Raw genomic sequence first — 26,237 nt, 5'->3', positions numbered from 1 at the left:
TCCTGTATCTGATCTTTTGAGTAGATTCATGTTGTATATTACTTTTATTTCTGGGACATTGAAATGCAAAGTAACTCCACAGCATCCAAGAACCATCATGCTTGTTCTAGCCACATCAAGAACTGCTTTTCCTATGAGATACAGCCATGCACCCTAACTCATGTGCAGCGCTAACACTCAGGCTCTGGGATAGTTATTTCAATAGAAGGTTTACCAAATTGCCTCATGACAAAACTAATAGGCTGAAGATCTTTTCTCTTGAATATTTACATTTGTAAGAGGCTAACCACCACACAAATGTTTTTACAAGAATTTCTGAAAATTTTCAGTCCTTTTTCTTCAATCAACTATCTGAATCATTTGAATTAATCCACAAAATTGCAGCTGACATACAGGTCTTAATTTCATTTTTTTTTCTAAAGAGTGATTTCATAAGTAAAGGCACAAGATATTTTTTGATTGCTAGTATTCCAACGTTACCCTTAACACTGATGTTCTAGTTCCATGTTAATCATTTCTTTATCAGTTTTACCAACTTCAGAGAATTTGATCTTCAGATCAGGGGTAAGAACAAAGGAAGAGAAGAATAAATCAAATCAGCATGCAGAACCTGAGTTCTCAAATTGACTACAGCTGCAGCTGAGTTAGTAGGTGACTTCATTGCTCAGCCATGAGACAAAAATTTAACTCTTTATATTAATTTGGCTGCACTTATCAGTGCCAGATGTGTCTCTACCACCAGATTTGGACTGCTCAGAAGTCTTTAGAACAGGCTAATCTGTTATTGCTACACTGAAAGTCAGTGAATTCTACTAAAGGTAAGGTTAACCTAAAAAACTTGCTGTCTCTCTGCTTGTCTAAATGGCCACCTCATGTAGTTGTTCTCACAACCTTCACCATCAGGAAAGAGGAGGCAAAGAGGGGTCAAACATTTTACTCGTGTAAAAAACATGTTTAGAGTAACAAGCACTGCATTTTATTTAGATTTAAAGCAAAACAATTTATTCTACTGCATACCCATCCATCATTTCTAGCCACAAAGTTTTCACACTATAGTATCCCCTGAGTACAAGCCAACTGGCAACACTAAAACAAGTGGGATTTCACCTTGTTGATATTAGGTTCTGGGAGAATTTGAATATTGGACTCTTTCCTGCTCTAGATATAGAAACTTCCATATCCAAGTAGTGAGTAAATTGCTCTCAAGAGGAAACAATCTAGCATTAAAAAGACTGACATTTTTCTACACAGTTTGGACAAAGTTGGAACTTGCTGCTGTATAAAATTGTTTTTATTATTAGGTCATATAAGAATATTCTTTACTGAGAAGTCCTTCAGGCCCCCATTATGATGTGATCAGGTAAACAATACATTAACAAGACACACAGTATTCATTAACATAGTAGATCAAACTGTTCAGGGAGTTCTGGCTCATTTTTTGCTTCTTTGGCATAAAAGACTACATGAATAAATATTTTAGGCAGCATTATAAACTACTTCATGGGTATAGAAAATCTCAAATACAGTAAGAAAAACACTGAAAGAAGCCTGCTGAGACTCCTCCCCCAATGCAAAGATGCACAGAAGTTTTCAGATGCAGCAAAACACTATCTTAGTAGAATATGTTGATGCAAAACATCTTGCAGCTTGGATTTCCAAAGTACAGGGCTCGATGCACACACTGCAAGAAGTTACAGACTATATGCAATGGGACTACTAAAGCTGCAGGAAAACGCGAGTCTTTCTGGAACTCTGCCAAAAAGCTCAAGTCCACCTACATTCATTTTCAAAATTGTGTCCGCAGAGGACAAACCAGCTTTCCTTGGACCCCTTAGTTCTCAGGCAGATCCTTTTGTTGTTGTTGTTTTGATTTAAAAAAAAAATAAAAATCAATCTTGACAAAATAAAAAGAAGGATGCATCTGGGACAGTTATTTTGGAGCACTAAATCTTAGTGTAGCCTAGTAGTTTTTGGAGGATTTACAATTATTTCTATTAGCAATAGAGCTTGTCTGCTCAAAGGCTCTCTTTTGGCAATTTCAGCGACAGCAATGTTAGGGGAGGTGAGTTGCACAAATGGACATGAAACAATTTTGTTTTAATTGGTCTAGAGCATATGAAATGCTTCACTTTGAAACACTACAAACCTGAAAAGATGATTCACATAAAACCTTTATGTAGTTTTTTCAAGCATACAGTAGTCTTGCTATGCCCCACTGGGAGTCTAAGTGCAATGCTTTCAGCTAGAATGGACACCTATCTTCTATCTGCCAGAGACAAGAACCAAGTAAAATAAGTATGGGATTACAATAACTAAGATCAGTTCCTGAAATCAGCCTATTGACAAGCTGTCTGCAGTCACTCAAGAGTGGATTACCCACTGGATTATGAACACCGAGGTTCCCTTCTTACAGCACCTCAGACAAGGTGAGTGCTCCATCTCTGCAAGTATAGCCTTTATTTGTTAACTTGTAAGTAGAAAAGCAGTAACACTGTAAATTGTGTTGCTCTAAGGTTACTTATATCCTCACTGCTTGCAGGGGTTACTAGGCAGGCCTCTAGGCACCTTCTGATCTGCTGACCTTGCCTGCTTAATCTGCTGCTGCGTATGGCTAGCCAAAGAACCCCAACGCTCTCCTCCAAGAATCCTGTAGCTCTTATTTCACTGTCATGTACAGCTAATATCTACATCGTTTGTCCCTTCTAAACATACTTTTCCCTTCAGACAGCATAGCCATTTACACCACCTAAATCAAGGTTAAGACTTACATCCTCCGTAATGCTACTTGGAGGCTCTGTAATCAGCGTAGCTTTCCTCGGCGCCAGCCAAGACACGACAGTATTGCTTCCTAAAGGGACAACTCTTGCAGCCTGCGTAATGAGATGTTGATCATTTCCACTAACTCCTCTGACCTTTCAGTTCCAGCAAATTGACTGTTCCTGTGCCAGGTACTGCTCTCTTAGAAAGCCTGCTCCATCTCATTCTTTACCAACCCATGCTTTTACATTTTACAGCCAAAAAAATCCTCTCAGATAATGCTGCTGAGTTTCTTTTCAATGCCTATTGAAAGTTGTATGGGTTTGTCTCCCTTTCTCACCTGCTATCATTGAGAAATACTACATTTCAGAAATAATTCCAATAAAACTGATATAATAACATGTTTGCAAGTTAGAAAAAAAGATTTTAGAAAAAATGATTTAACAGTATTTAGCAGTCTAGCTATTCCTCACCACTTTTGTTTCTCAGACAATCATGTTTTTTTTTCTCCCATACTAGCCTGCATATGTGGGGACTGTCTGAAATCCATGCAGTACTCACTAGGCTTCAGTATAGTTCTGAAAAATCCAGAAACAAAGCTTGACAGTGAGTAAACAACTAGAGTGCCAAGACAAATGCTCTTCATGCTGAGCTATGCATATTCTCAGGTCCTCATAACCATCTGTCCGTAACCATATCTGACAAGACAAGGAAGTGTGAGTACCTGAGCCTAGGATCACCATCCTGTAAGTGCATAATATCTAATGCAATGAGGTATGATCTGTGATGATAGCTTCAAGTATAATAGCATCTGTGAAATTAGAAGGTGATATTTTAAATTGCAACATTCATTTCAACCACTGAAGTTCCTCTCAAGACTTGCTTCTACGACCTTTTCCAGGCATGCTCCCCTTCTTCCTGGTGCTGGAGAAAAGGACTATAGGCAACAAATCTTCACGCATCAGCATCACCCTGCAGTGACCAGGAAAGCAGAGAACCCGCTTCATGAACTGCTCAAACTCTAAGCCCACCGTGCACTTCTTGTAAGTCATGGACCAGCTCAGTTCCGCCAAACAAGAACAGAATCTCTCCTGAGCACTCAGGCACCTTCTTAGCATTAAGGTAAGCTCTGTGAATGGATGTTAGACTTCTGTATAAGTACCTTATCTAGTGAGCACTTTGCAGGGATGCTTACAAGTTCTTCGTGAGTATAGTACATATGTGCTGCAACACAGGAGACACAAGTTAAATAGTCTATTTTTATTTCTGTAATCTTCTATTTTTATTTTCTAATGCAAGTTAGATTCTATGCTTGACACAGATCAGATACTTTGCTTTACAGTAATTATAACTTAATGAAAGTGAGATAAGATTTATGATAGGCTACATTGTAAGGGAAAGCAATTGGTATGTCTTATCTGCACAAGCTAGTTAACTTGCATAAGCTTCGCATTTGACCACAATAAGCAAAAGAGGACTAAAGCAACAGCCATCATTACTGAAACAAGAGCAGAAGGATGACTCTAGATGTTTGGAAATTATAGAAGAGTTCTGCAGACACACACCTGGATACAAGCTGATCCATAGTAAGCCATTAATTAATACTAACAGAAGAAAGTAAAGCTAGTTAGGCAGATGACCACCTAATAGACAGCTAGCCAATGCACATCTAAAAGCTTGTGATACTTCAGAAAGCTGAAAGAACACCTTGAAGAGATACATGGATAGTAAGTTAATTGCTTATAATCTTCAAATATTTTGGAGCAGTTAAAAATAAAATCCACAGATAATGAAGTTCATTACAGGTAGGCATTTAAGTCATATGTCTGCCTATGCAGGAATTATCAGAAGATAAAATGTTAACTTTCATTATCTGAAAATAAACAACACCAAAAAAAAAAGTATTTTCTGCTGTAGTTTCTTCCATACTTTCCAGTAGCAATTCTTCACCAGAACTGTTCAGCCACGATGTCAGGCCTCTCCACGTTGTCAGCCACTCCATCTGAAAAATCAGTTTCTTACTGAAAAGTTATTTACATTTTCCTGCTTTCGATGGGAGAAAAAACACACCTTTCCCCTCCCAACATGTAAATTTAAGAAAGTTTTCCACATCACTGCATAAACACTTTCTGCAGTCTAAAGTAGATGCTTTTTCCCATAAAACATAAGCACTTTGGCCATAAACACAAAACACAAGAATCCACATATACTAACCCCCAGAGATATTGATTGCACAGCAGCTTTAAGAAAACAGAAGAAAAAAACATTAAGTACAGACTACTAGCTAGAAGTCCCCCACAACCTTTTACACTAGTTAAAGGCTTAGAGAAAAATTCACATAGAAGTTACTGAAATAGAGCAATTATGGATATTTAAAGTATGCATCTTTAACAGCCAAGTAAGAAAACAGAAGGCAGACAGAATTAGGTTTTTTTCAGTTCTAACATTTTAGATACATTAAGTAACTTAGAAGAATCTTTATCTAAACAAAGATATTTATTACTGAATAAAGGCCTTAAATATGCATAATAGAACAGATCATAAATGAATAAAATCATGAAACTATACTTAAAGTGAACTAAAAAAGTTAAGGCAACCATTCTAGACCCCACTTTAAATTAATTTAAAAAAAAAAACAAACTACATATCAGTTTTTCCATAATACAACATCCCATCCCTACTACCCAAGCAAACACAAACACCACCTCCCTACCAGATTACTCACCACTCCCTAACAAGGGCCTTTTATATAAACCTACCCTTAGCACAGTGCTCTGGAGGCTGGTCCTATAAATTTGGCAATGGCAAACAGCTGCTGCTTATATACACCAGAGAGTTTGAGACAAGAAGCTGCTTCTGCCTGGTAAGTGTGCCAGTTTCAGGGTTCTTCTTTCTTTCTAATGATTAAGCTGATAGCTTGTGCTCCTTGTAAAGTATAGGATACAGCTATGTTCTGTATGTGGTGAAAGCTGCTTCTAAAGAAGTATTTGTTATAAGTCAGTTATCTTTCCTAAGATAACAGGAAATGTCCTAATTGCTCTGTGAAGCACTTTCTCCCTAATAATGAGAACTTGTAGGTACTGTAAGGAAAAATGCTGTAGCTTTGCAAGTATGATGGGACTATCACTGGCTGCAGCACATCATGACTCTCAAAAGTATCATCTGTCCTCAAATAACCTATCTGAGAATAAGGAAGTAATAGTCAATTAGGCAACTTTGCTCCCTTTGTCTGGATTTACAGCAAGAGGATAGTATCCCACAAGTGATGAGGCTAACAGGGTATTAAAAATGTTATTCTTAGAATAACAACTGATTTCAGCTGTTATCTGTGTTGATGCTTAAATACAAAGTGAGGACTTAAGTGCTTGGGAGCTGGACCTATAACCTATTAGGTATTTGTTATAGTTTAAAAACTGAGTTTTTCTTTGTGAACTGCTTCTTAAATTAGCTTTTGACACAAAAACTGATTTAGAGTCTTATCCTATATAGACTGCTGTTATATCCTCAGTGATGCTATAAGAAAGTATGTGGCTTAACTGTAAAATTAGCCAGCCGTAATGCCTTTATTAAAAGCTCCTGAAACAATGGGGAAATAACCTTAGTTTAAGTAACAAATAGACTGTGGTCTATGGCATGCCTTAATATTATGATCTTGCATTGAATTTTATATCCTGAAAGAGAAAAAATGTAATTCTACAGTAACCATAATTCTGAATAGAAGTCAGAGATGTGTCAGGAGCAAACGCTCTATTTTAAAGACTTACCTCCAATGCAATAATAATGGTATGTTTTAAGTTGGTAAATAATGTAGGGGGTGGAGGGGAGAAGAGAGAGGAAGAAGCTAAATACACATGATAATGTAGTAGAGCAACTGAAGTAAGCAGTAGACACGAGGTGTTTATGTTTATTGGCAAGGGAAATACAACATTTTTCTGGAAAAACATAAGTACTGGCCATGGAACAGCACAACCCACTGACTCTGCTCTAGAGTCATCATATATTTCAATGCAGGGCAAGTGGAGCTGGATCCGTGGGGTATGTGTCTGTATTGCTTCATTCAGTAAGTTGTGTCTACAGTGTAATTTCCAGTAAAGCTCTCTATCTATACAAAGGCAAGTGACTAACTAGAAACACAATTGTGTTATAATTAAACCAACCAGTTCCTTTGTAGACAATACAAAAAAATAAGAATAGTTTCAAATTATGTGCAAGTATACCCTGGGACTACCTCCTATCATGTCTTAAATGTAATACTTAAGATTTGCTTTGTTTGTTATTGTGTGGCTTCAGTTAAATATGCAATGATAAGGCAATTAGGAAATGGCAAATGATAAACATCTTCAAAGTCTAAACTAGTTTACGTTCCAAAAAGAGAATTCTACATCTAAACAAAACCAATTATTTCAATCTTAGGAACCATCAACAAAGTATAACATGTAAATCTTACAGGGCAGATCTCTAATAGAGATAACAGAATCTGGTAACTAAACTTTTTTAATGAAAGCAAAACTTCCTTGTTGAACTCTTTTCCTTCTTTCCCCTCCTCCAGGGACTTAAAGAAAAACCTTGTTTGCATTGCTGTAGCTTTAGATATGCCATGTTACTCTTCCCTAAAGTTAATTTCCTGTTTATCAGTGCCCAATCTGAGATTTGCTGTGGTGTGCATCATGCACTCTTTATGCTCTCTAGCATTTGATCCTCAGAGCTCCTGCCATTAATCTCAATTACAACAATGAATGATTAGCACTTACAAAAATCAGTCCATGCTGTTTCCATGTACTTTGAAAATGAAAACTGTAAGGACCACCCATGAAAAGTTTCAGGCAAGTGATTTGCCTCGTATCATACAAGCTCAGTGATGGGAGATGAAATAAAATCAGCTCTCCAGAGAGGATTTTCCCTATCCTTAACAATACTCTCACAATCTATACTCTAGATCTGCTTAACTACCAGACTTCTGGCATGGAGGGAAAGCTATCTGATAAGCTTGTTCACCCCAGACTTTAATTCCCTTGAAGGGTTCTGGCCTTCAGGAAAAAGCAACCCTAACCGTTGAGCTTAGGGCTGAGATCCGCACCCCCTTAGGCTGGCAGTTTACTTCTGGGTAATTACTTCTGGCAACCCAATGTCTCAGTGTGCCTATGCCAGGTAGTTTCTAATGTAACCAGTTCCATGTTACTGCCGTTTATCAACACGTAGGGATCTGTAGATTCATAATGGAGATATCTTTGCCTTCTCCTATTAGCTTATGTGGGTCAGTTGGCAGCTGGGGAGGAAGCACAGCCGGTGCCGCTGGCTCTGGTGGTGCACTGGAGTTTTCATTGTTTGTTACATGCTGAGCGAGTAGGAATAATGATTATAGAAACATGTGTTTTCTTCACGGGTCTTGACTCCCTTAGGAGATTAAATAAAAGCACAAAATTCCCTAAAACGGTCAAATTAGAATACCCGTTTCTCGTAGGATAGAAGCGGTACAGTGAAAGACGCATCCAAAGCGTGACTTGCAGCAGTGCTCGGCTCAGCACGCTGCTGGCCGCCACTGGCCGCACGAAGGCCCGAAATGTGCATAAGAGCAAACGAGGTGTAACCGCACGTCGCTTCCAGGGGCCTTTGGCAGCACCGAAGCGCCCCGAGCCCGGGCTCCCCGGGGCAGGGACGCGGTTTGGGAGCCCCCGGGCGAGGCGGCGGCAGCGCGGGCCGAGGCCGCCCCCTGGCGGCGCTGAGCGGCGTGCCGCCTGCCCGCACCCAACATGGCGCCCGCCCCTTACGCGCCCTTAAGCGACGCCACTGCCCGCACTCAACATGGCCGCATCCTGCCGCCCAGCGGCGGGGGGGAAATGGCCGCTGGTTGCTAGAGAGCCGAAAGGCCTCGCAGCAGCGGGCCTGCCGCCGCCCCCGTCCGAGCTCGGGGTAGCCCGGGGCCGGGCGGCGGCTGCAGGACCACAGTGCGGGGCGGCCGAGCCGCGGGCAGGCGGTGGCGGCTGTGCGGCAGTGCCCTCTGCGGGGCGGAGACGGTCCCTGCACGCCTGGTCCGGCCCTGGGTGTCCCGCGGGGTCTGCCCCGGGCTCCCCCTCGTCCCGTGTAACCTCAGCCTCTGTGCTCGTGCTCGGGTTTTCCCGCTACCTAAGCTGTTTGTTGGCTGAAGTGCTTCATCCTTCCCTGGTGCACGTCTTCACCGATTTATAACCTGCAGCCGAACATAAAATGTCTTTACTGGTGACACAGGCTCTTTCTCTGTTCCTTTGCACCCCGGGGGCTCTGGCCCAGCCAGCAGAGCTGTGTAACAACACCTGGTGACCTTTGCTTCCTGCTCCGTGGCACCAGTGTTGGTCTGTGCCATGGACGAATCTTGCTGGTAGCTGCTCGCAGCTGACTGTTTCGGTGACCTCTGCTCCCTGCCAGCTGAGTTCAGTGACGTTCTTGGTCATCGCAGTGGCATTCTTCCTTTCTGCTCACTCCTTTGGGAGTGGGGCAATTAAGGTTATTACACCACTATCCCTGCAGTGCTCCAATCCATATGCTGATAAGGCCTTGCAGATGTACTTAATCAGCACATTCTGCAGAGCTATTTGCTGGTTTGTGCCAAAGACGTAAACAGTGGCATAGAATAACAACAGCTGTAAGGGTGAGTAGTGAAACATCTGTCCAGCCTGGCAGTTGCCATGTCCCTGCAGGAAGCTGTCATTTCCCTGTCAATCGATGCTCTCAGCTCCATTCCAGGTTGTGGAAGATCATGGGGAAGGGTCCGACTGTCTGTTGGCACCATGGACTACAGCTGTGCTGACACCTGGAGCAGAGGACACAGCTGTGCCAGGGGGATGGAGGGAATTGCCCTGTCCATCTGTTGTCTTGGAGCCTCCTTTCTCTGTTGCTTTGGCAAAGTTTGGGTGCGTTACCTCTGAAGCATTTCCCATGGCTAAAGACAAGAAACCGCTTCTACCTCTGCCTCAGGGCGCTTCTGTCCTGGGCTTCCTCTGCAAGGAAGGGAAAAGCCTCCCTCGCATGAGGGGGTCTGAGCAGCTTCTCGCTGAAAGGCCCAGCAGTGCCAGCAGCTGCCTCCATCCTCCCTCCCTGCTCCCACAGCCTTAATCCTCCCTGTGCGTGGGCTGCCTGCAAACTCCCCTGCGCTGAGCCGTGCCGCCCCGCGGGGCCCCTTCCCCGCTTCCTGAGCGGCCACAAAGACCCAGGCACAAAAGGCTCTCCCGGCACCCTCCCTGACCCCCCGGCAGCAGTCCGCCCTCGCCGGCCTGTGCAGGCCTGCAGGCGGCACCGGCAGCCCCGCCGGGCCACGAACACACCCAGCAGGGTGTGAGCGGGCGGCACGGAGCCGAGTTGCGCACCAGCACCCGCCTGGGAGCTCAGCCCCGCGCTCACCTGGCCACCCAGTGCCCGCTGCGGGAGCCCGACAGGGAGCAGGTATTTCCCCGGGGGAAGCACCGAGGGGGTGGCAGTGATGCTGGTGGGGCAGCAAAAGGGGAAGGGGTGTGTGGGGGTATTGCCCTGCTGGGGGGTTGGGGGGAAAGGAGCTGTCTGTGCTGCTCCCACAGGCTCTGGAGAGTGGGGATGGTGAGCACAGGGGGATGTGGGGTGGGAGGATGGGAGTGGGGTCTTCTGCTGCTGTTGCTGCTTTGGGATCCCCCCCACTGGGCTCTGCTTGCCCTCTGATGGGGACAGCAGGGCTGGGGACACTGGCCAGGTCCTACGTGACGTATGGCACAGTGTGTGAGCAGGTGGCACCCAGCCCTGCTTCTGGCCACCGGAGTGTCCTGCGCCAGCACCCGGGTGGTGTGGGGGCTCTCCACGGGGCTGTGAGCATGTACGCTGCTGTGTCAGCGGCTGTAGAAACGTTATCTCATCCCGGCAAGCCCTCTGTGCTCGGGCTGGCTGTGTGCCTTGGAGCTGTCTGCTGGGAGCTGAAGGAGGGCTGCTTACACCCCCAGTGGTCCCCAGCTCCCCCCATGGAGCTGTAGCTGAAGCTGTGCAGCATCCGCTACCTGTCCAGCCCACCTGTTTGGGACCTGTGCCCTGTGCAACGGTGACGCTTGGTGACATTTGGCACTGCCGCTGCAGTCCAGCCCTGGGATAGGGGAACGGGGGGGCAGTTTCCCTCCGATCCCCCTGCAGTACTTTCAGTACCCTCCCGATCGCTCCGGTGGGGTAGGCATGTGGCCAGTCCCGTGTTGCTGCTGCCAGGCTCAGCTGTGAGGTAGACAGCACAGGGCTGAAGTTCAGCTGGTGACCACAACCACTCCTGCTGTACTTTGTACCCTGTGTGGGAGTCAGCTGGTGTCGTGACAGCGTTCCTCTGGTGCCAGCAGCTGCCCAGTGCCCAGCTGGTTTGAGCAGTGAGAAGGGGTCAGGATCAAGTGCCAGGGGATGCTGGCTGAGCCCACTGCTCCCTGGTGAAGTGGTACAGCAGGACAAGCAGTAACGGAGATGGGGTTTTGGGGCATGAATAAAGGCAAGCCCCTTATTTTTTTTTCTGCCTGCTTCCTGCAGCTGAGCACTAGGAGTGCGGGGACCACGGCAAAGCTTCCCAGCCCTCCTCCCCTTGCTGGTGTGTGAGGAGCCCTGCACGCAGCCTGGGCTCTTGCAGTGCCTGCGGTCCTTGCAGCTGGGGGTGCTGAGGCTGCCGGAGCCTGGAGCCTGCTGAACTGGTTGTGCTGCATTGCCCTCCCTGGGCACCGCCGCTTGTCCTGGCACCGCACCTCGCCTGGGGCCATGGCCAGTAGCTCCGCTAAGTCCTGGGGCTCTGGGGCAGCTGCTGTTAGCTGGAGCCGGGCTGTTGTAGTGCCCCATCCCCATGGGGGCCAGGCGGCAGGAGGTGTGTGCCGACATGCTGTGTGCATCCCTTGCAGGATTGTGACCCATTGGCCTGCGACTGCCCTGCGCTATGGCTGATCCCCCCGGCTGCTGCCGCCCCTGTGCCACCTGCCTGCTCTGCCTCTACAGCTGCCAGTGGATCACTGCCAAGAAGGAGAAGAGGAAGGGCCTGAGAACCACCAAGGTGATGCCGTGGGAGATGCTGAGCTGGGGCTGGCCAGCCTCTGTGTGGGGAGCTTCAGAGTGGTGGGGAAGGGCTGAGCCCCCCAGCCCAGATGTTGGGCTGCCGGCCCCATACCACTGGTCCTGAGCCCCAGGAGAGCCTGGGGTGCTCTGGGACCCTCTCTGTGCAGGAGCTAACAGTGGGAGAGAGATGTGAGGGTGTCAGGGAGAGGATGAGCTCTTTTCCTACTAGGTGACGAGAAAGGCAGCGCAGCAGTGTGAGTCTGAGCCCCAGCCATCCCCTGCCCAGCTGGGCGCACGTCTGCGGCGAAGCTCGCACGTGCCTGGGCGGGCAGGTCCTTGGGCACAGAGTGCCCCGCGAGGCACGTGGAAGGCACGGTTCCCGGGCAGGGTGCATCCCCATGGGGGTGCTGGCAGGGGGTGTCCCCAGTGATTTATAACCCGGGAGGGGTGAGGCCCTGGGATTTTCTGAGGTCTCCAACTCCCATGGGAGTGGCTGTGCTGCTGCTTGCCCCGTCTTGCCTGGAATGTGAGAGCTGGTCCAGGCTGCCAGGTGTCCCGCTCAGCACCTGGCACCTTTGTACACATGCGGGGCTGGGGATGGAGACCTTGAAGCTGGACCTGCCTTTAGCTGGGTGGCCAGGAGCTGTCTGGGGGCTCAGAGCTGCCACTGCAGTTCTGGGGCACAGCACCCTTCTCTGCCCAGCCCTTCCAGTTAGACCAGCCCATGCTCAGCCCAGCTAACAGGACAGCACCTGGTCCCTGCCCCTGCTGCAGGCTGGATGCTCCCTGGAGTCTCAGCACCAGCCGTGCGCTGGGTGCCCTGCAGATAAGTGCATGGTTATCCTCTCTCTCTGGCTTTCAGTGTGACTGCAGCTGGTTCCTCTTCCTCTTCTGCGTCTTTCTCTTCACACTGGTGTGGCTCTACTTTGCCATCATCATCCTCAATGATTTCCACAACTTCAACGAGTGAGTAGGATCCCCCATCCAGCCTTGCTCCCCACACGCCCCCATCCCTCCGACCATCCCCTTTGCTTGCAGGTTCATCTTCAAGCAGCAGAAGCTGTGGCTGGACTGGTCCCTGGTCCTGCTGATAGCAACGGCAGTGCTCATCACCTACTCAACTGCGCTGCTGGTGAGCCTCGCCGATCCCCCCTGGGCTGCCAGGGGATGGATCCATGCTGGGCATGGGCCAGGTGGAGCCTGCAGCATCCAAGCCTGTGCGGCTGGAGACCCTGCATGTGTTCAGGGGCCCGGGCTCCTGTGGGAAGGCTGGGTCTTTTGCCCTTTGAGGGCTGAGGTATGGGGTACAGCCCAGCTCTGATGTCTCCTCCTTTTTCTTGCAGGTCCTTGCTTTGTGCTTGCAGCTCTGCGGCCAGCCCTTGAAGCTGCACTGGCTGCACAAGGTGAGAGGCTGGTGCAGAGAGATGCTGCCAGCCCTGGCCGGCCCCATGCCATGTGTATTCTCTGCCCAGACCCTCTCCTGCAGCTTTCTGCTCCTGGGCAGCAGGATGTTATATGTGCACCCCTAACTGCCCTGTGCCCTGCCCCACAGACCCTGCTGATCATAACTGCCCTCGTGGTGGCCGCGGCCTTCACAGGGCTGGGAATAAAGTGGGCGGAGGAGTGGAAAAGCGCACGCATCTCCCTGCAGGTGAGTCAGCTCGATGTCAGGGACACCCCCACTGTCCCATTACCTGACTCGAGGGGATGAGATGCAGGGTGGTGCCTGGACCCCTCAGCATGGCTGTGTGCTGTGGGGGCTAACCCCTGCTTCAGTCTGGACTGTGCAGCCCTGCCTCGAGCAGTTGCAGTCAGGTCACGGATGGTGGTGGGACTGGAGGGGCACCATGTCCTTCCCTCTCTGGCACTCTGCCTCTTCCAGTGGCACTAGCTGCACCAGCAGCTAGTGATCCCTGCCATTGGACCACGTAGATTTTGGGGGCAAGGGCTGGGCTGGTGCTGGCTGACGCCCTGCCTTTACCTCCCCAGGAGACAGGTCCCTTCCTGCATATTGGAATCGTGGGGGGAATGACGCTCCTTGCCTGGCCACTGGCCAGTGTCATCTACCGCACCCGCAACACAGGTAACCCCCCCGAGCTCCCCACCTCTCCCTGTGGCTGGGTGCCCAGCCTCCTGCACCCCACTGAGCAGCACAGGCAGCAGAGCAGTGTACAGGGTGCAGTAGGAACAGGTCCTCAGGACTTAGTCTGGTAGTGATGCATCACCCCTGCTCGTATTTGTTGCTCATCATACCCAGCCCTTGGCGGAGCTTCAGCCCTGACTGCTTTGCAGCTGGAGGAGAGGTACAGATGGTAGACTGGGTCCTGCAGAAGTCCTGGGTTAGGGCGCAAGGGCATGTGGGGGGCTGAGAGAAAACCTGCAGTGTTCTTGAGGCTGGGGATGCAATATTTGACCTAGGGTAGCCATAAGTGAAAGCTAAGTGAGACAGCCTTGGCTTGTTCCTAGCAGCTCCCAGAATGCTTCCTGTGTACCTCACTCCACCTTCTGTCTGTGCCTGCAGGTCTCAAGGTGTTTCTGCTGCTTGCGTACTGCGCAGTGATGATCGCGCTGTACCTGGCTCCCCTGGGAATCACCTCCCCTTGCATCATGGAGGAGAACCAGCTGCCCCCCAAGCCAGCCCTGGTTGGCCACCGAGGAGCCCCCATGGTAAGCGACAGCACCTGCAGCGTGCTGCCACGGGGCTCAGGGTGATGGGCAGGGCTGGAGGAGGTGGGTGAGGAGCGTGGGTGCTGCTTGCTGAGCTCTGCTGGACCAGGAGCAGGTAACCGCAGAAAGCTGGACTGTGTAGCACGCTGGAAAATGGAGACTAGACATGCTTTGCACCCATCCCTCTCCAATTCCCCACCACACCAGGGTCACATAAGTCCTCTTGTGGGTGCCCTAATGCTCAGCTGAGCTGCTGGGTGCTGTCTGCAGCCAAGTGGGTGAGTGCCTGCCCCTTCCTGTGCTGACACCACTTCCTTGACAGCTGGCCCCCGAAAACACCCTCATGTCGCTGCAGAAGGCGGTGGACTGCAATGTGCAAGTCTTTGAGACGGACGTCATGGTGAGGTAAAGGGAGAACAAGGACGTGGAGGGTGGAAGGGGCCCTGTGATCCCGGGACACTGCCCGCCATGTGGGTGCATTGGGAGCAAACCTGCAGGACTGATACAGCTTGCATTTGGTGTTAGACCTGTTAAAGGGCTCTGCCATTCCCACCTCCCAGCATGGGACTGGGTTGGGGGCTATGCTTAGAGTGGCTAGGAGGGGGGTAGAAATGCTGAGGCAGGGTTAGGAGGCAAACAGCATGTGACAGCCTCCCTCTCTGCTCCTTTGACAGTGCTGATGGGGTCCCATTCCTCATGCACGATGAGAAGCTCACCAGGACCACTGATGTGCAGAAAGTGTTCCCTGAGAGAGCTGACATGAACAGCACTGCCTTCAACTGGACAGACCTGCAGCAGCTGAACGCTGGCAGATGGTTCCTGGAGGTCAGGATGGGCGCACTGGGGGGCAAGCGAGAGCCCTGTCCTGGCGAGCACTCCCTTTGCAGATACCTGAGCAAGGTGCAGGAGCAATTCCATGCCTGCACGAATCCCCGGGGTGCAGTTACACCCTGTGCTGGCTGCTGCAGCTGGGGTTTGCTCTGACTCCGCAGCTGAGTCATGGGGAGGCTGGTTTGAGGGCAGATGTCTGATGTGCCCTGACAGTGCTTGTGCTGAGCTGTGCAGCCTGCCTGGGCTTGGAGGCAGCTGTGGCAATGCTCTTCAGGTGACTAACAACCTGCTGAATGCCCACAGGTGCTGGGGCCTCTGGAACAGGGCTGTTAGCAGGGAGAAGGGGAGAAATGCCCTGTGGATGTGCAGGCAAATGAGCCCTGTGCCCCTCCACAGAGAGACCAGGATGGGAGGCTAGAGCCATTACAGGCACGAGTCTGGGAGATGGAGGCTTGCAGGCTCTGCATGGCTGACTGACTCTCTGTTGCAGCGGAAACCATTTCCCACTGTGCAAAGCCTTTCGGGTGGTGATCGTGCCTTGGTGGATGAGCAGAGGATCCCGTCCCTGGAACAGGCACTAGAGGCAGCTAAGGAGAGCAATATCTCCATCATGTTTGACCTTCGGCCAGAGAACCACAGCGATTACTGGAGCTTTGTCAATGCCACCCTGGATGTCATCTTAAAGTCAGGCATCCCGCTGCAGCAGGTGAGCTGGCCTCCATCCCGCTGCTGCTGGGCACTGCTGTCACCCTGCTGCTCTGCCACCCAAAGCACCCCCACTGCCCCGCACACCCCATGGCCACATGTCCTCCTTGCTGGGCATCCTGTTGCACAACGGACCCTGGAGCAGCTGTTGGCTAGGTCCAGGCATAGCCCTGATAGAGATCCTGGGGATTTCCAGCTGTGAGATGTTGCCAATGATTAATAGAGGTTAATGCCCAAAGCTTCAGACCCCTGCAAATATCTGATTCCCCACTACTGGCCACCCCGGTGTGTAAACAGTGACTCAGTCAAGGGAGGGGAGCACAAGAGCGTGAAACAAGTGCTCATATTTCCACCTCCATGCACTGCACCGCACCGCACCTCTCCCTGCAGCTCCTTGACTTGCTGCAATCTCCTCGCTTTCCTTTCCACTTTACCCAGCCTCCGCAGCGCAAGACACGTTTTGCCCTGCAGGGATGAATTAGCACCCAATTCGCTTTCACTCTTGGCTCTTTGGGAATTCAGGGCATAGCAAAAGCTTCCACTATAATGTTGGTCCAGGGTACGTTCTTGCTGCAGAACTGGGGCCAAAAGGATGCCCGGCTTGATCTATTCAAGACATATATATAAATGTCTTGCTGCAGCTTTCTTAGGCCAGAGTTGCTTTCCCCTTGCAGTGGGGTTTGTTGTGCTTGCTTCTTGGCTGGGACAAACTCCTAGGAGTCTGCCCTGGCTGAGATCCTCCTGGGAGACCTGAGCATGGAGGTGGGCAGGAAGCAGCTGTCAGAGCAGGCAGCGTGTGCCTGGGTCTGCAGGGAGGTCTCTGAAGTGCTTGAAGTGCCTCTTTGCTGCATGTGCTCCCTGGCTCTTGCCTAGGTCCTGTGGCTGCCGGATGGGTTCAGGGAGCAGGTCAAAGAGAGAGCTCCAGGCATCCAGCAAATTTATGGCCGGAAGAGGCTCCAGGATGAGGAGCCACTGCAGCATGTCAACCTGCGCTACCAAGACATGAGCTTTGAGGAAATCAGGTGAGAGCAGCAGGCTGCGATGCGAGGTCAGGGCACGGTCCCAGCTCTGTCCCAGGGTCTGGCAGAGGTGAGGTCCCACCAAGGCCACGCATGCCCCACCAGGCAGGGCTGGGGATGGAGCTGGCTGCCATCCTCTGCCTGGCCAGCAAATCTGCCCTGGGTCTGGCTCTCCAGGCAGTTCTCCCACGTGGCTGCAAGTGCTGGATAGCATCCCAGACATACGGGCCTCTCCGGCTGTGAGCCCGGTGTGCTGGCACCCCGCTGTCTGCCGTGCTGACCAGGCTCTCCCTGTGCAGGCAGTACCGCCGGGACAATATCTCGGTCAACTTGTATGTGGTGAACCAGCCCTGGCTCTTCTCCGTGCTGTGGTGCTCAGGGGTGAGCTCTGTCACTACCAACGCCTGCCAGGTGCTGAAGGAGATGGAACACCCCATCTGGCTGCTGGTAAGTGAAACCTCCGTTTTCAACAAGCCTTGTACAGCACAAGGATGTGGGTCCCATCCTGCAGCTGCCAGCAGGGTGGGCTTTGTCCCATGCTGCGCTGCTGTGGCAGCGTGGCCCTGCAGAGGACTGCTGGCATGGTGGGCTGCGTGGTGCCACCAGCACGGTGCTCACAGCTTGGCTCATTGCCTCCTTGCAGCCCAGCAGCACGTACCTCATGATCTGGATTGTCGTGGACTGTGTTTCCTTCCTGATGATCCTCTGGGCCTTCCTCTTGCTGAAGTAAGTTTGACCCCTGGGGCAGACTCAGGGGAGGCTGGGGTGGGCCCTGGGTGGCTGGTGAGTCCCTAAATCTGTGGTGTCTGCTGCCACCCACCCTGCACTCAGATCCTGAGATCCTCTCCCATCTGGCTGGGTGAGACAAAAGTGCATGGAGGCAGCTTTTTTTTGTGCAGCCTGCTGCTAAAAATCTGACCTGACCCTCTCCTAAGCTGCTGGATGCCTTTGGCCTGCACTCACTACCTTGCTGTGCTCACAGGCCAGGGGCTGCGGGACCTTGGGCTTCCTCTTGTACCAGTGCCACATCTGCCAAGAGCAGATTCCTGTGGACTGGGTGCTGTGGGGCCCTAGAGTCTGCGGCTGGGAGCTTGGGGGAGGGATGGGAGGGGCATGGACTGAAGCACTAACATCGATCCTACTCCATCTCCTAGGAAATGCTCCCAGAGAAGGCAGCCAGTGGGTAAGTGCGTGGATACCAGCTCCCCTCTTCCTGGGGGCTCCCCCCCCCTGGCTGGCAGCCTGCTCCAGCGGAGCGTGATGGAGCTGAACGGGCTGGCAGAGGGCAGGGAATCCCAGCACAGGGAGCTCTGGTCCTGCCCTTAGCAAACAGTTCTGCGGGGTGGTGCTGGGGAGTCCCACGCTCCCCAAGTCCCTTCAAACTGGCTTTTCAGGCAGCTCTGCCTGTTGCTGCGGGATGGTGGCTGCCCACGCTGACTGTTCTTTCTCTCTGGTCCCCGCAGAGTCTGAGACAGATGTGCTGCTCACGAAGATCAACAGCCTGATGCAAGATTGACCCCTCCAGCCTGCATCAGCCGTGGGGAGGGGCAGACAGACGTGCGCAGCTCAAGCAGGGAGTGTTCCTCTGGCCAGCTTCGAGGCTGCTTTCCTTTGTAGACTCCTTCCTGAGCTTGCAGTTCCTGGCTCCTGGCGTGGTGCAGAACTGCCCTCATCTGAAAAGACCTGGCACTGTGTCCCCTGCTCCTGCTGGCAGTGAGGGGACAGAGCCTGGGCGGGGGGGTTGCTGGTGCTGGCTGAGCTTTTTTCCAGCCATGCTGGGGTCAAGACCTCAGCTTTGGGATGCCGGTTTAAAGGCTGGTGGGGTTTTGAGGCACTGTTTGGTGCAGGTGTATGGCGGTCTCAGCCTGTCACCATCACCTCTTGTGACAGGGCCACCTTGTTTAAAGTGCTGCTGCCCACGGGGCGTGAGGAATTAGGACTGGATGCAGTAGGGGCGTAGGCTGAAGGGGGATGTGGGACCCCTGCTGCTGCTGCCTTCATGCCTGGGGGCCAGGGCACCAGCTGCCCACACAGCCCCTGCCTGTGCTGCTGGTGCTGGGGGATGGGGAGAAAAGGGGCTGGGGGTGGAGGGGGGCTGGCTGGGCCACGGCCCCCCGGGGCCGGGAGCACTGTTACTCAGCATCGGGCACTTTGCGGCGGGGCCCCGACCTCCCTCGCTCCTCCTTATTTATGTCAATAAACGTGCTGAGAGGTAGCCGGGCCCGGCGGCGGAGGCGAGCTCGGCAGGACCGCTTCCTCCTCCCCGTGCCTGCGGCGGCGCCAGCCGGGGCTGGGCTGCGCCGTGCCCGGCTCGGGGCGGGCGGCGATGCGCGGTGCGGCCGTGCCACCTAGCGCCGGCACCGGGGAGCGACACCGGGCCGGGGGGGTTGGGGGGGGGGAGCGGCGGGGACACCGGACCGGGCGGGCCCGGGGGCTGCAGCTACCCGTGCGGAGGAGGCCGGCGGAGCCCTAGCCCGGTGTCGGGGGGGGGGGGGGGCTGGCGGGGCGCTCCCGGAGGCGGTGCCGGCGGCGGGGGTGGGAAGGGGGTGGCGGGGGCGGCTCCGGTTCCCGCTGGGCGGGGCAGGCGGCGCGGCCGCTCCCGGGCTGGCACCGAGCGGAGCGGCCGCCGGTCGCGGCGGAGCGATGATCCGCAGGGAAGGTAAGGAGCGTCCTGCCCTGCCCTGCCCCGCCGTGCCCTGCCCTGCCCGCCGCACCGGGCACCGCGGCTCAACAAGTGGCCGCCCCGCCGCTACCGGAGAGCTGCGCCCCCCGGGGCTCCGTCCTGGCGCCGCCGGGGCTCGGGGAGCGTGGCCGCGGGGTGCTGAGCGCCGCACCCCGGGGTGCTGCGGGAGAGGGGCGTGGGGGGGGGGTGGGACGCTGCCGGTCGGCGCGGGGTGCGCCCCGAGGCAGGGCGAGGGGAGCCCCCGGCACCGGCTGCTCCTTCTTGGGGGTGCAGGAGGGGCCGGGGCTGCCCGCCCACCCCCCGGGTTTGGGGTGCGGGGTCACCCCGCTCCCGTCCCGCGTCTCCCGCTGCTCCTGCACGGCACGGGCCGGGCCGGGATGTTCGCAGCGGGCTCCCGGTCCGTGTCCTGCAGGGGTGGCCCCGGTTCTCCTCCTGCCTCTTCAGCCTCTGCCGATAAGGTGAGGAATGACCAGGCGAAGATGACTCAACCCGGCTCGCAGGAGGCTGGGCACTTTGCGGAGCTGCCGCCTGCTCCTGCCGAGAAGGAAGCGCTTGGTGCTAGCACGGGGCCGGGACGCCCGTAACGCCCGTAACAACGCCCGATGAATCCGGAGGGCTGGGAAGCGGGAAGTCCCTGCTTTTCCCAAAGCCGGCGTGGAGCCCAGCTCTGAGCAGGGGCGACTCACACTTCCCCAGCCTCCTTTCTCTTCTCCTCCCGCGTTGAGTCAGTGTGGGCTGGTGGCACGGGCGAGCCTCCTTTCCCTTTCAGGAGCGGGGAGGAGAGCCCGTCGGGGCGGCAGGTGGCACGCGCCCTGCCAGACACAGGCCCCCTTGTCTGGTGACCTGAATTCCCTGCCGAGAGCCCTGGGACAAGCAGGCCATCCTTTCTGCATGAGTTCCTGGGTCAAGAGATGAGCCCCTGACAGTGGCGGGATGCCTCCCCCGCCTCCTCGCACAGACGCCCTTTGTCTGCGGGCCGCCGGCGTGACAAAGGGAAATATTCAGTGGCAAGGCCGGGACGGGCTCAAGGTCCGTGGGAGCTCCCCACCCATCCGATATGGGTCCCATCTGGGGCTGGCGCTGGATTTTGCCCGGCTATGGAACTGAGCTTGGCAGCTCCGCACGTCTGCCCAGAGAAGCATGGGGCCACCCAGGCACGGGGAGATCACAGCTCCGCTACTTTGGGTCCGAAATTGTCCCACGGCTATGGTGAGCCCAGTCTTCACAGCAGCCTCCTGCTCCCCTCCCGGCCAGCATCCCTCCTTCCCTCTTCCTTCCCTGCTGTGTCTCCTGCTGACCCAAGGCTGCTCGCTGCCTGGAGCAATTCTCACACCTCGCCCTGTAAAGTTTTTCTGCTCGTGGAGCTGAGCTGTTTGCAACATCTTGTGAACGGGGCAGCTGCAGCTGCACTCGTCTTTGCTACGGCCATCTAGCCCCTCGTGGGAGAGTGTGCAGCACCTCGTGGTAATGCTAGCAGCCCTGTGCAAGGGGGATGTGTCTGCCTCCTGAACAGCTTTTCTGCCTGGCTGGGAGGTAGCAGTGGTGCTCAGGCTGCCTGCAGGGACATCAGCACAGGTCTAGCTCTGATTTTCAGGGTCAAGGAAGGCCAGCATGCAGGATGAGCTCCCTTACAGTCCCTGTCTGCCCCTTCTCCATGGCTGCTCTGCAGCTCACCACAGGGTTAGCTGCACTCACACATTTAACTGGTGTGCCTGGGGTTTGCCAGATGTAAAAATGGTGAGAGAACTCTTGCAGGTATGTGTAGAAGGCTGCTTTGGTGGCTCTCCAACTCTTTTAAATCCAGAGCTAAAAGACAATTGAGGTATTACCTAGATGAGCTCTTTGCACCACTCTGAGGGTGCACTCGAGCCTTCCTTGAGGATGTCTGTCTATCTTTCAGTATTAATGCCTTGTTACTCCTGTGTTGCCTCTACAGACACCGAAAAGGCAGTGGAAATCCTTACAAGATACCAAAGCACCCTGCTGTCCCCAGAGGAACAGGAGTTAAAAGCCTCCATCGGAAAGATCTCGCACATCTTCCAAAGTGAACTATTCCAGGCTCTGCTGGGTGAGCCCCTTTGTTTTGTTCTCTGGGGCTTTGTGGTCAGTGGGTGCTGCTGGTGGCCTGATCCTGCGTGGGTGCGTGGCACTGACCGGGCTGGGTGCATCCTGCACAAGCACCTGGGTGCCTGTAATGCCAGGGGCCTGGACTGCGTCTCCTCTCCGGGGCTTGGGCAGGAGGTAGAGGGAACAGGGGCTGCAATCACTGGCTGTTCGTAGTGTGAACAGGATTCCTCAGGCAGGAGACTGTGTCAAGGGCTAAAGCCTTCTCCATCCTATCCAGCACCTCTGATCTATCCAGCACCTGCTAAAGGATGCTGCGATGCCCTAAGCGTGCCCTGTGTGTGCAGACAGAACGTGTCTGCAGCTCCTACTGGGTTTGCAGCCCTGCTGCCGTCCAAGGACACCCTGGCGGCAGGCCCCCATTCCTTCCTGCACCCCTCAGCCTGATTTCAACCTGCCACTTCCCATTCTTGCTGCTGACCCGAAAGAAAACTGGATCTTCTTACCTCTGGGAGAGAATCCGCGTGTGCTTAGCTCCTTGCGGCATAGGATGGCCTGTCCGTGCTCAGCCCACGAATGCTGTTGAGCAACGTGCTGTGTGGGCACCTTCGTTTCGTTAAAGACGTGGACGTGATGGTGAGGCTTGTCCTTTACCTGGGACCAAAAACGCAGTTGGGAGTACGGTGTAGCTCTCTCCATGTGGATTTAGGCAAACACAGCTGGACTCTCATCAGGGAACACAGCTCCTCTGTGCAAAGCGCAGCTGTCTTTCTGAATGATGCCATTTGAAAACCCGCTTTCTTCATGAAGGTCTTTTTTTTTCTTAAAATGGAAGATCCAATGTGTTTGGGTTCAAAAGTCGCTTGAATCCACTCTGCCAGAGCAGACCAATTCCTAGCTGGGTGATATCAAACACAAATGTGTGGTGGGCACAAATTTTGGACGTAATCCCATTTACAGAGGATCTGACATGCCGAGAGGTGCAGGAACTCCTGCTCAGCTCCTCTCCTCACTCCTGCTTGCTGCAGGCTCGGGGGAAACGTGTGCAGCCCTGGAGGTTTCCATCCCAGGCCTCCTGCAGAAAAGCCAGGATTGCCTTTCCGACCTTGCTCACACTGACAAACCCCAAACCAGCCCAACCCCTGTGTCTGCCTCGCGTGCTCCCCCAGCCCGGCTCCGGCTGATAGGAAGGCAGCAGTGCAGCTCTCACAAAGCGCAGGGCTGTTTATGTTAGGACAAAAGTGGCACGGAAAGAACAGACCTGGAAGGAGCAGGTCCGTGCACATGGAGCCAGCTGCACGTTGCACGCTGGCGTGCAGGGAGGGAGGTGGCACGGGCTGCTCAGCAATGCTGTAAGCCGCTGTCCCAGTGTCCTGTCAACACTGGCACAAGGGAGTGTCACTTGATTGCTGGTGACCTTTTTAACTGGTTTAACAGGATATTAGTTCCTGTGCAACAGCAAGTTTTCTCTCGATGTGTTTACCAAACCGGGAATTTGCATTAATTACTTCCGCCCCCTTCCCCGGAGTGTGTGTTTGTGAATTTCTTGGCCCTGCACGGTGCTGTGTCCGGCTGCGTGGTGGCCGTGCCCGCACAGCTGGCGCATGCCAGGCTTCTTCGGTGTCCCTGCCGGGGCACGGTGACAGGTGGTGCTGGCTTGCTCCCGGAGGGTGGAGCGCTTCCATTTTATCTGCTTTTCACCCACCCTTTTCCCAGTGGGCTGCTGTGTCTCTGTCTGAAGTTTGCTCGGAGCCGGAGGGCTGGGTCGGGGTGTTTCCGAGGCAGGCTTGCAGGGTGTGCCCTGGCTCTGGCTTGCGCCCGTGCTCCTCTTCACACAGCAGCAGGTGCTGCTGGCTGCAGACTGCTCTCAGCTATAGAGCTCCATCCGCTTCCATGGTGTCAGCAGCATGTGCCAGCTTTTTTTTGACCCCTAGAGAAGGCAAATGCATGAGGCTGGTACCTGCTTGTCCTCAGACATACACCGAGTTTGAGCACCAGAATGCATTAAGCAGTAGTAGAACTGCTGGAAGTGCTAAACGTCATGGAGCTTTACATGTTGTTCCACATGAAAGATGCAAGGGATGTGGCTTCCCATGCGCTTTTTTAGGAGTAAGCTGTTTTGTGGACTCCAGAAACCCCAACCTGCCCAGCTCCGGGAGCGGATCTGCTGGGACGTTCAGGTGGAGCATGCCTCGTGCCAGGGCTGGATGTCCCGCTCGCTGCGAACATGCCAGTGTCGCTTTGCCCATACACCACTTTCTGCCAGACTCCTCGGAGTACACACAGCACAGCCCCTTACATCCCTGTGACCGCCGTGCAGGACCCGATCACCCTCCCTTGAGCACTTGGGCACGCTGACCCTGGCGGGACGGATCCTGCCCCAGCAGGGTCTCAACGCAGTGCAGGGCAAGCAATGCGGGAGCTGCTTTGTGCTGGAATGCACCAACCACAGCACAAAAGAAATTCCTTGGCTGCGCAAGCTTCACTGGTTCCCTCCTCCCGGCCTCTCTGAGCGCGTTCGAGGCCGCAGAGCCAAGCTCGTGACTCGCAGGGAAGCCTCCTGGCAAGAGGGTGCTGAGCCTGGGGTCAGGAGCAGCCGCAGCTGGGCTGAAAGGGGCCCTTGTGCCCTTTGCTGCTGGGGAAGCTGGGTGGACAGGCACAGCTTGTGCGTGCTTGGCCACCCCATCCACCAGCAGCCGAAAGGGCAGCCCCTCCCGAAATCCCTCCGGGGCTTGGTGCTGGTCCATGGCTGAGCAGTCGCTGGCACGGCTGCTGCTGGATGCTGTTCCCCTGCTGTGTGGGCCCCCAGCCCTCCCCCTGCGTCCAGGAGAAGCCCACCGCTGGGGTTTCTCCTTGGGGGGAAGCTGACCTCTTCTGTGCCAGCAGCTGTATTGTCCCTCGGATGCAGGTGCTATGGAAATGTTTAATGACATTTATTTGATGCGTTAACCCCAGGAGGAAATTGTTAAAGTCTAATCTCTGTTCATCTGCGTGCGTCTTGAGTTACTCTTCCTTATTAGATCTAGAATGGATTTACACTTTCACCAAAGAGAAACCAGCCTGTAAGACAGAGCACGCAGCATGGCTTTTGCAGGCACGCTGTCTTCTTACTGAGCCTTTTCGGGTAGCACCGCTCTTGGAGTGTGCAGGTGAAGCAAACCTGTGTGCAACTTGTGATGCACGAAGAAATGAAGGAAATGAGCATATATTTAAATAAGCATTAATGACACAGGCACACACAACCTAAAACATCCTTCTGTCGCTGCTGTGCCCTTTGCTACCCGAACCCCAGCTGCTGATCCCAGTGGACTCCTCCGATGCCTGGTGCCAGCAGCAGTTCCCTCTCCTGGCAAATGCCTGCAGTGGGCTGGGGGCTCGGAGGTGGTGTGGCTGCTCCCCAGGACATCCTCCCTGCATCCCGGGCTCCTCAGCAGCCTGGCTGCCCAAGGCCACGTTCCTGCAGCAGGCGGGCGACGAAGGAGGCTGCCAGCAGCGGTGCACCCCTGCGACGGGGCCGTTCAAATCCTGTTTTCGTTTGCGTGAAGCTGTGTGCATTCCAAGGGTAAGCCGCGCAGCGAGGAGCTCGTGGTATCCCGTTACGCAATGACTATTTTTATGAGCAGGGGGAGAGATGTTTGTGCACTAAAACAAAGTCCCGACTGTCTGGCTGTGCGACGAGTGCTCGCTGTGACCTCGTGGCTGATTAATGATGGCTTTGGGGGCTGCCGGCGGTGTTTTCAGCACCGGTGGAGATGCACCTGATGCGTGGCGGGTGGCCCTGGGGACTCCAGCCCCTCCTGATGTTGCCAGCTGCCCAGTTTCTAACGGGGCACAGAACAGAGCCTGGTGAAGATGCAGCCTGAAGCAGAAGCTCCAGAAGTATTACTGAGCCTGGGCAGTGAGACGGTGCTGCCCGGACAAGGGCTCCCAGCAGGCACAAAGCTGCGCAGCGGGTGGAGTGGATTTATAGCAGTGTTTTCCCCGCAGCCAGGAGGTAACCAGGAAGTGCCCAGGAGCAAGGCGATGGAGGATCGATGCTGTTCTTCTTCTCATCTGCAACGTGGACGCACTGCTGCAGCAAACGGGCACGTGGTGAAGCCAGGGAGAGGATGGGGACTTCTGTATGGGGTGTAATACTGCTTTGTGAACCCCTCCTTGGCAAACAGCCTTGGACAGTGCTCAGCATGTCCCTGCCTACGGGCTGGTGCACCTGTTTTGTTGTTTTTCTATTACAGTTATTTATTTCCCTGGGGTCCTGCGCAGTTCTGGGCACTGGGATAGCTCTTCTGAGCACTGCTCAGCCCTGTGCTGAGCACTGGTGCTGGGCTTTGCCTGGGGTTTGCTCTCCCGACGGGAGAGGCGTGCACAGAGCAGGGTTTGCTATGGCTGAGGCAGATTTCTGCATTACACGAGCACGTGCGCTGTTGCGCAAAGCCTGGGGACAGCAAGGCAAGAGGCCCTCAGCACTCTTGGTACTTTCTAAGCTCAAGGGAGTGAATTTA

The 26,237-nt window shown here is 53.5% G+C and overlaps 2 protein-coding genes and 1 long non-coding RNA gene across 7 annotated transcripts in view; 2 read left to right on the top strand and 1 right to left on the bottom strand.

Annotated features, from left to right (window-relative positions):
- Positions 1-2,348: 2,348 nt before the first annotated feature.
- Positions 2,349-5,370, bottom strand: LOC106037474 (uncharacterized). Its single transcript, XR_010834811.1, has 3 exons — positions 4,687-5,370; positions 3,920-3,981; positions 2,349-3,729 (listed from the first exon to the last, which is right to left on the bottom strand). It is a non-coding gene; the product is annotated as an uncharacterized lncRNA (long non-coding RNA).
- Positions 5,371-5,525: 155 nt separating this feature from the next.
- Positions 5,526-19,235, top strand: GDPD2 (glycerophosphodiester phosphodiesterase domain containing 2). Of its 2 annotated transcripts, none has more exons than XM_013183404.3 (16): positions 5,526-5,620; positions 11,616-11,764; positions 12,629-12,732; positions 12,805-12,898; positions 13,110-13,169; positions 13,319-13,417; positions 13,756-13,849; positions 14,288-14,433; positions 14,756-14,838; positions 15,108-15,258; positions 15,755-15,970; positions 16,843-16,991; positions 17,288-17,435; positions 17,632-17,714; positions 18,143-18,171; positions 18,452-19,235. In XM_013183404.3, exons 2-16 carry the CDS (start codon positions 11,651-11,653, stop codon positions 18,502-18,504), a joined length of 1,623 nt encoding a protein of 540 aa, XP_013038858.3. In that variant the 5' UTR covers positions 5,526-5,620; positions 11,616-11,650; the 3' UTR covers positions 18,505-19,235. The 2 variants fall into 2 exon arrangements, with proteins under 2 accessions (XP_013038858.3, XP_047936121.2); XM_048080164.2 differs by lacking the exon at positions 5,526-5,620 and adding an exon at positions 9,917-10,173.
- A 286-nt stretch (positions 19,236-19,521) lies between these two features.
- The window catches only part of DLG3 (discs large MAGUK scaffold protein 3), a 74,894-nt gene continuing 68,178 nt past the window's right edge, over positions 19,522-26,237 (top strand). Inside the window, exons 1-2 of one of the 4 annotated variants that reach the window (XM_067005267.1) lie at positions 19,522-19,647; positions 21,608-21,739. In XM_067005267.1, the coding sequence (XP_066861368.1) occupies positions 19,632-19,647; positions 21,608-21,739 (148 nt within the window). In that variant the 5' untranslated portion in view covers positions 19,522-19,631. Of the gene's footprint in view, positions 19,648-20,012; positions 20,881-21,607; positions 21,740-26,237 lie in introns of those variants that run through there. The other 3 variants (XM_067005266.1, XM_067005264.1, XM_067005265.1) reach the window with 3 other exon arrangements.

This window comes from Anser cygnoides, chromosome 13 (genome assembly GCF_040182565.1).
Source record: "Anser cygnoides isolate HZ-2024a breed goose chromosome 13, Taihu_goose_T2T_genome, whole genome shotgun sequence".
In the NCBI taxonomy this organism is placed as follows: domain Eukaryota; kingdom Metazoa; phylum Chordata; class Aves; order Anseriformes; family Anatidae; genus Anser; species Anser cygnoides.
The sequence above is the reverse complement of the archived record's forward strand: the minus strand, read 5'-3'. Positions and strand labels throughout refer to the sequence as shown.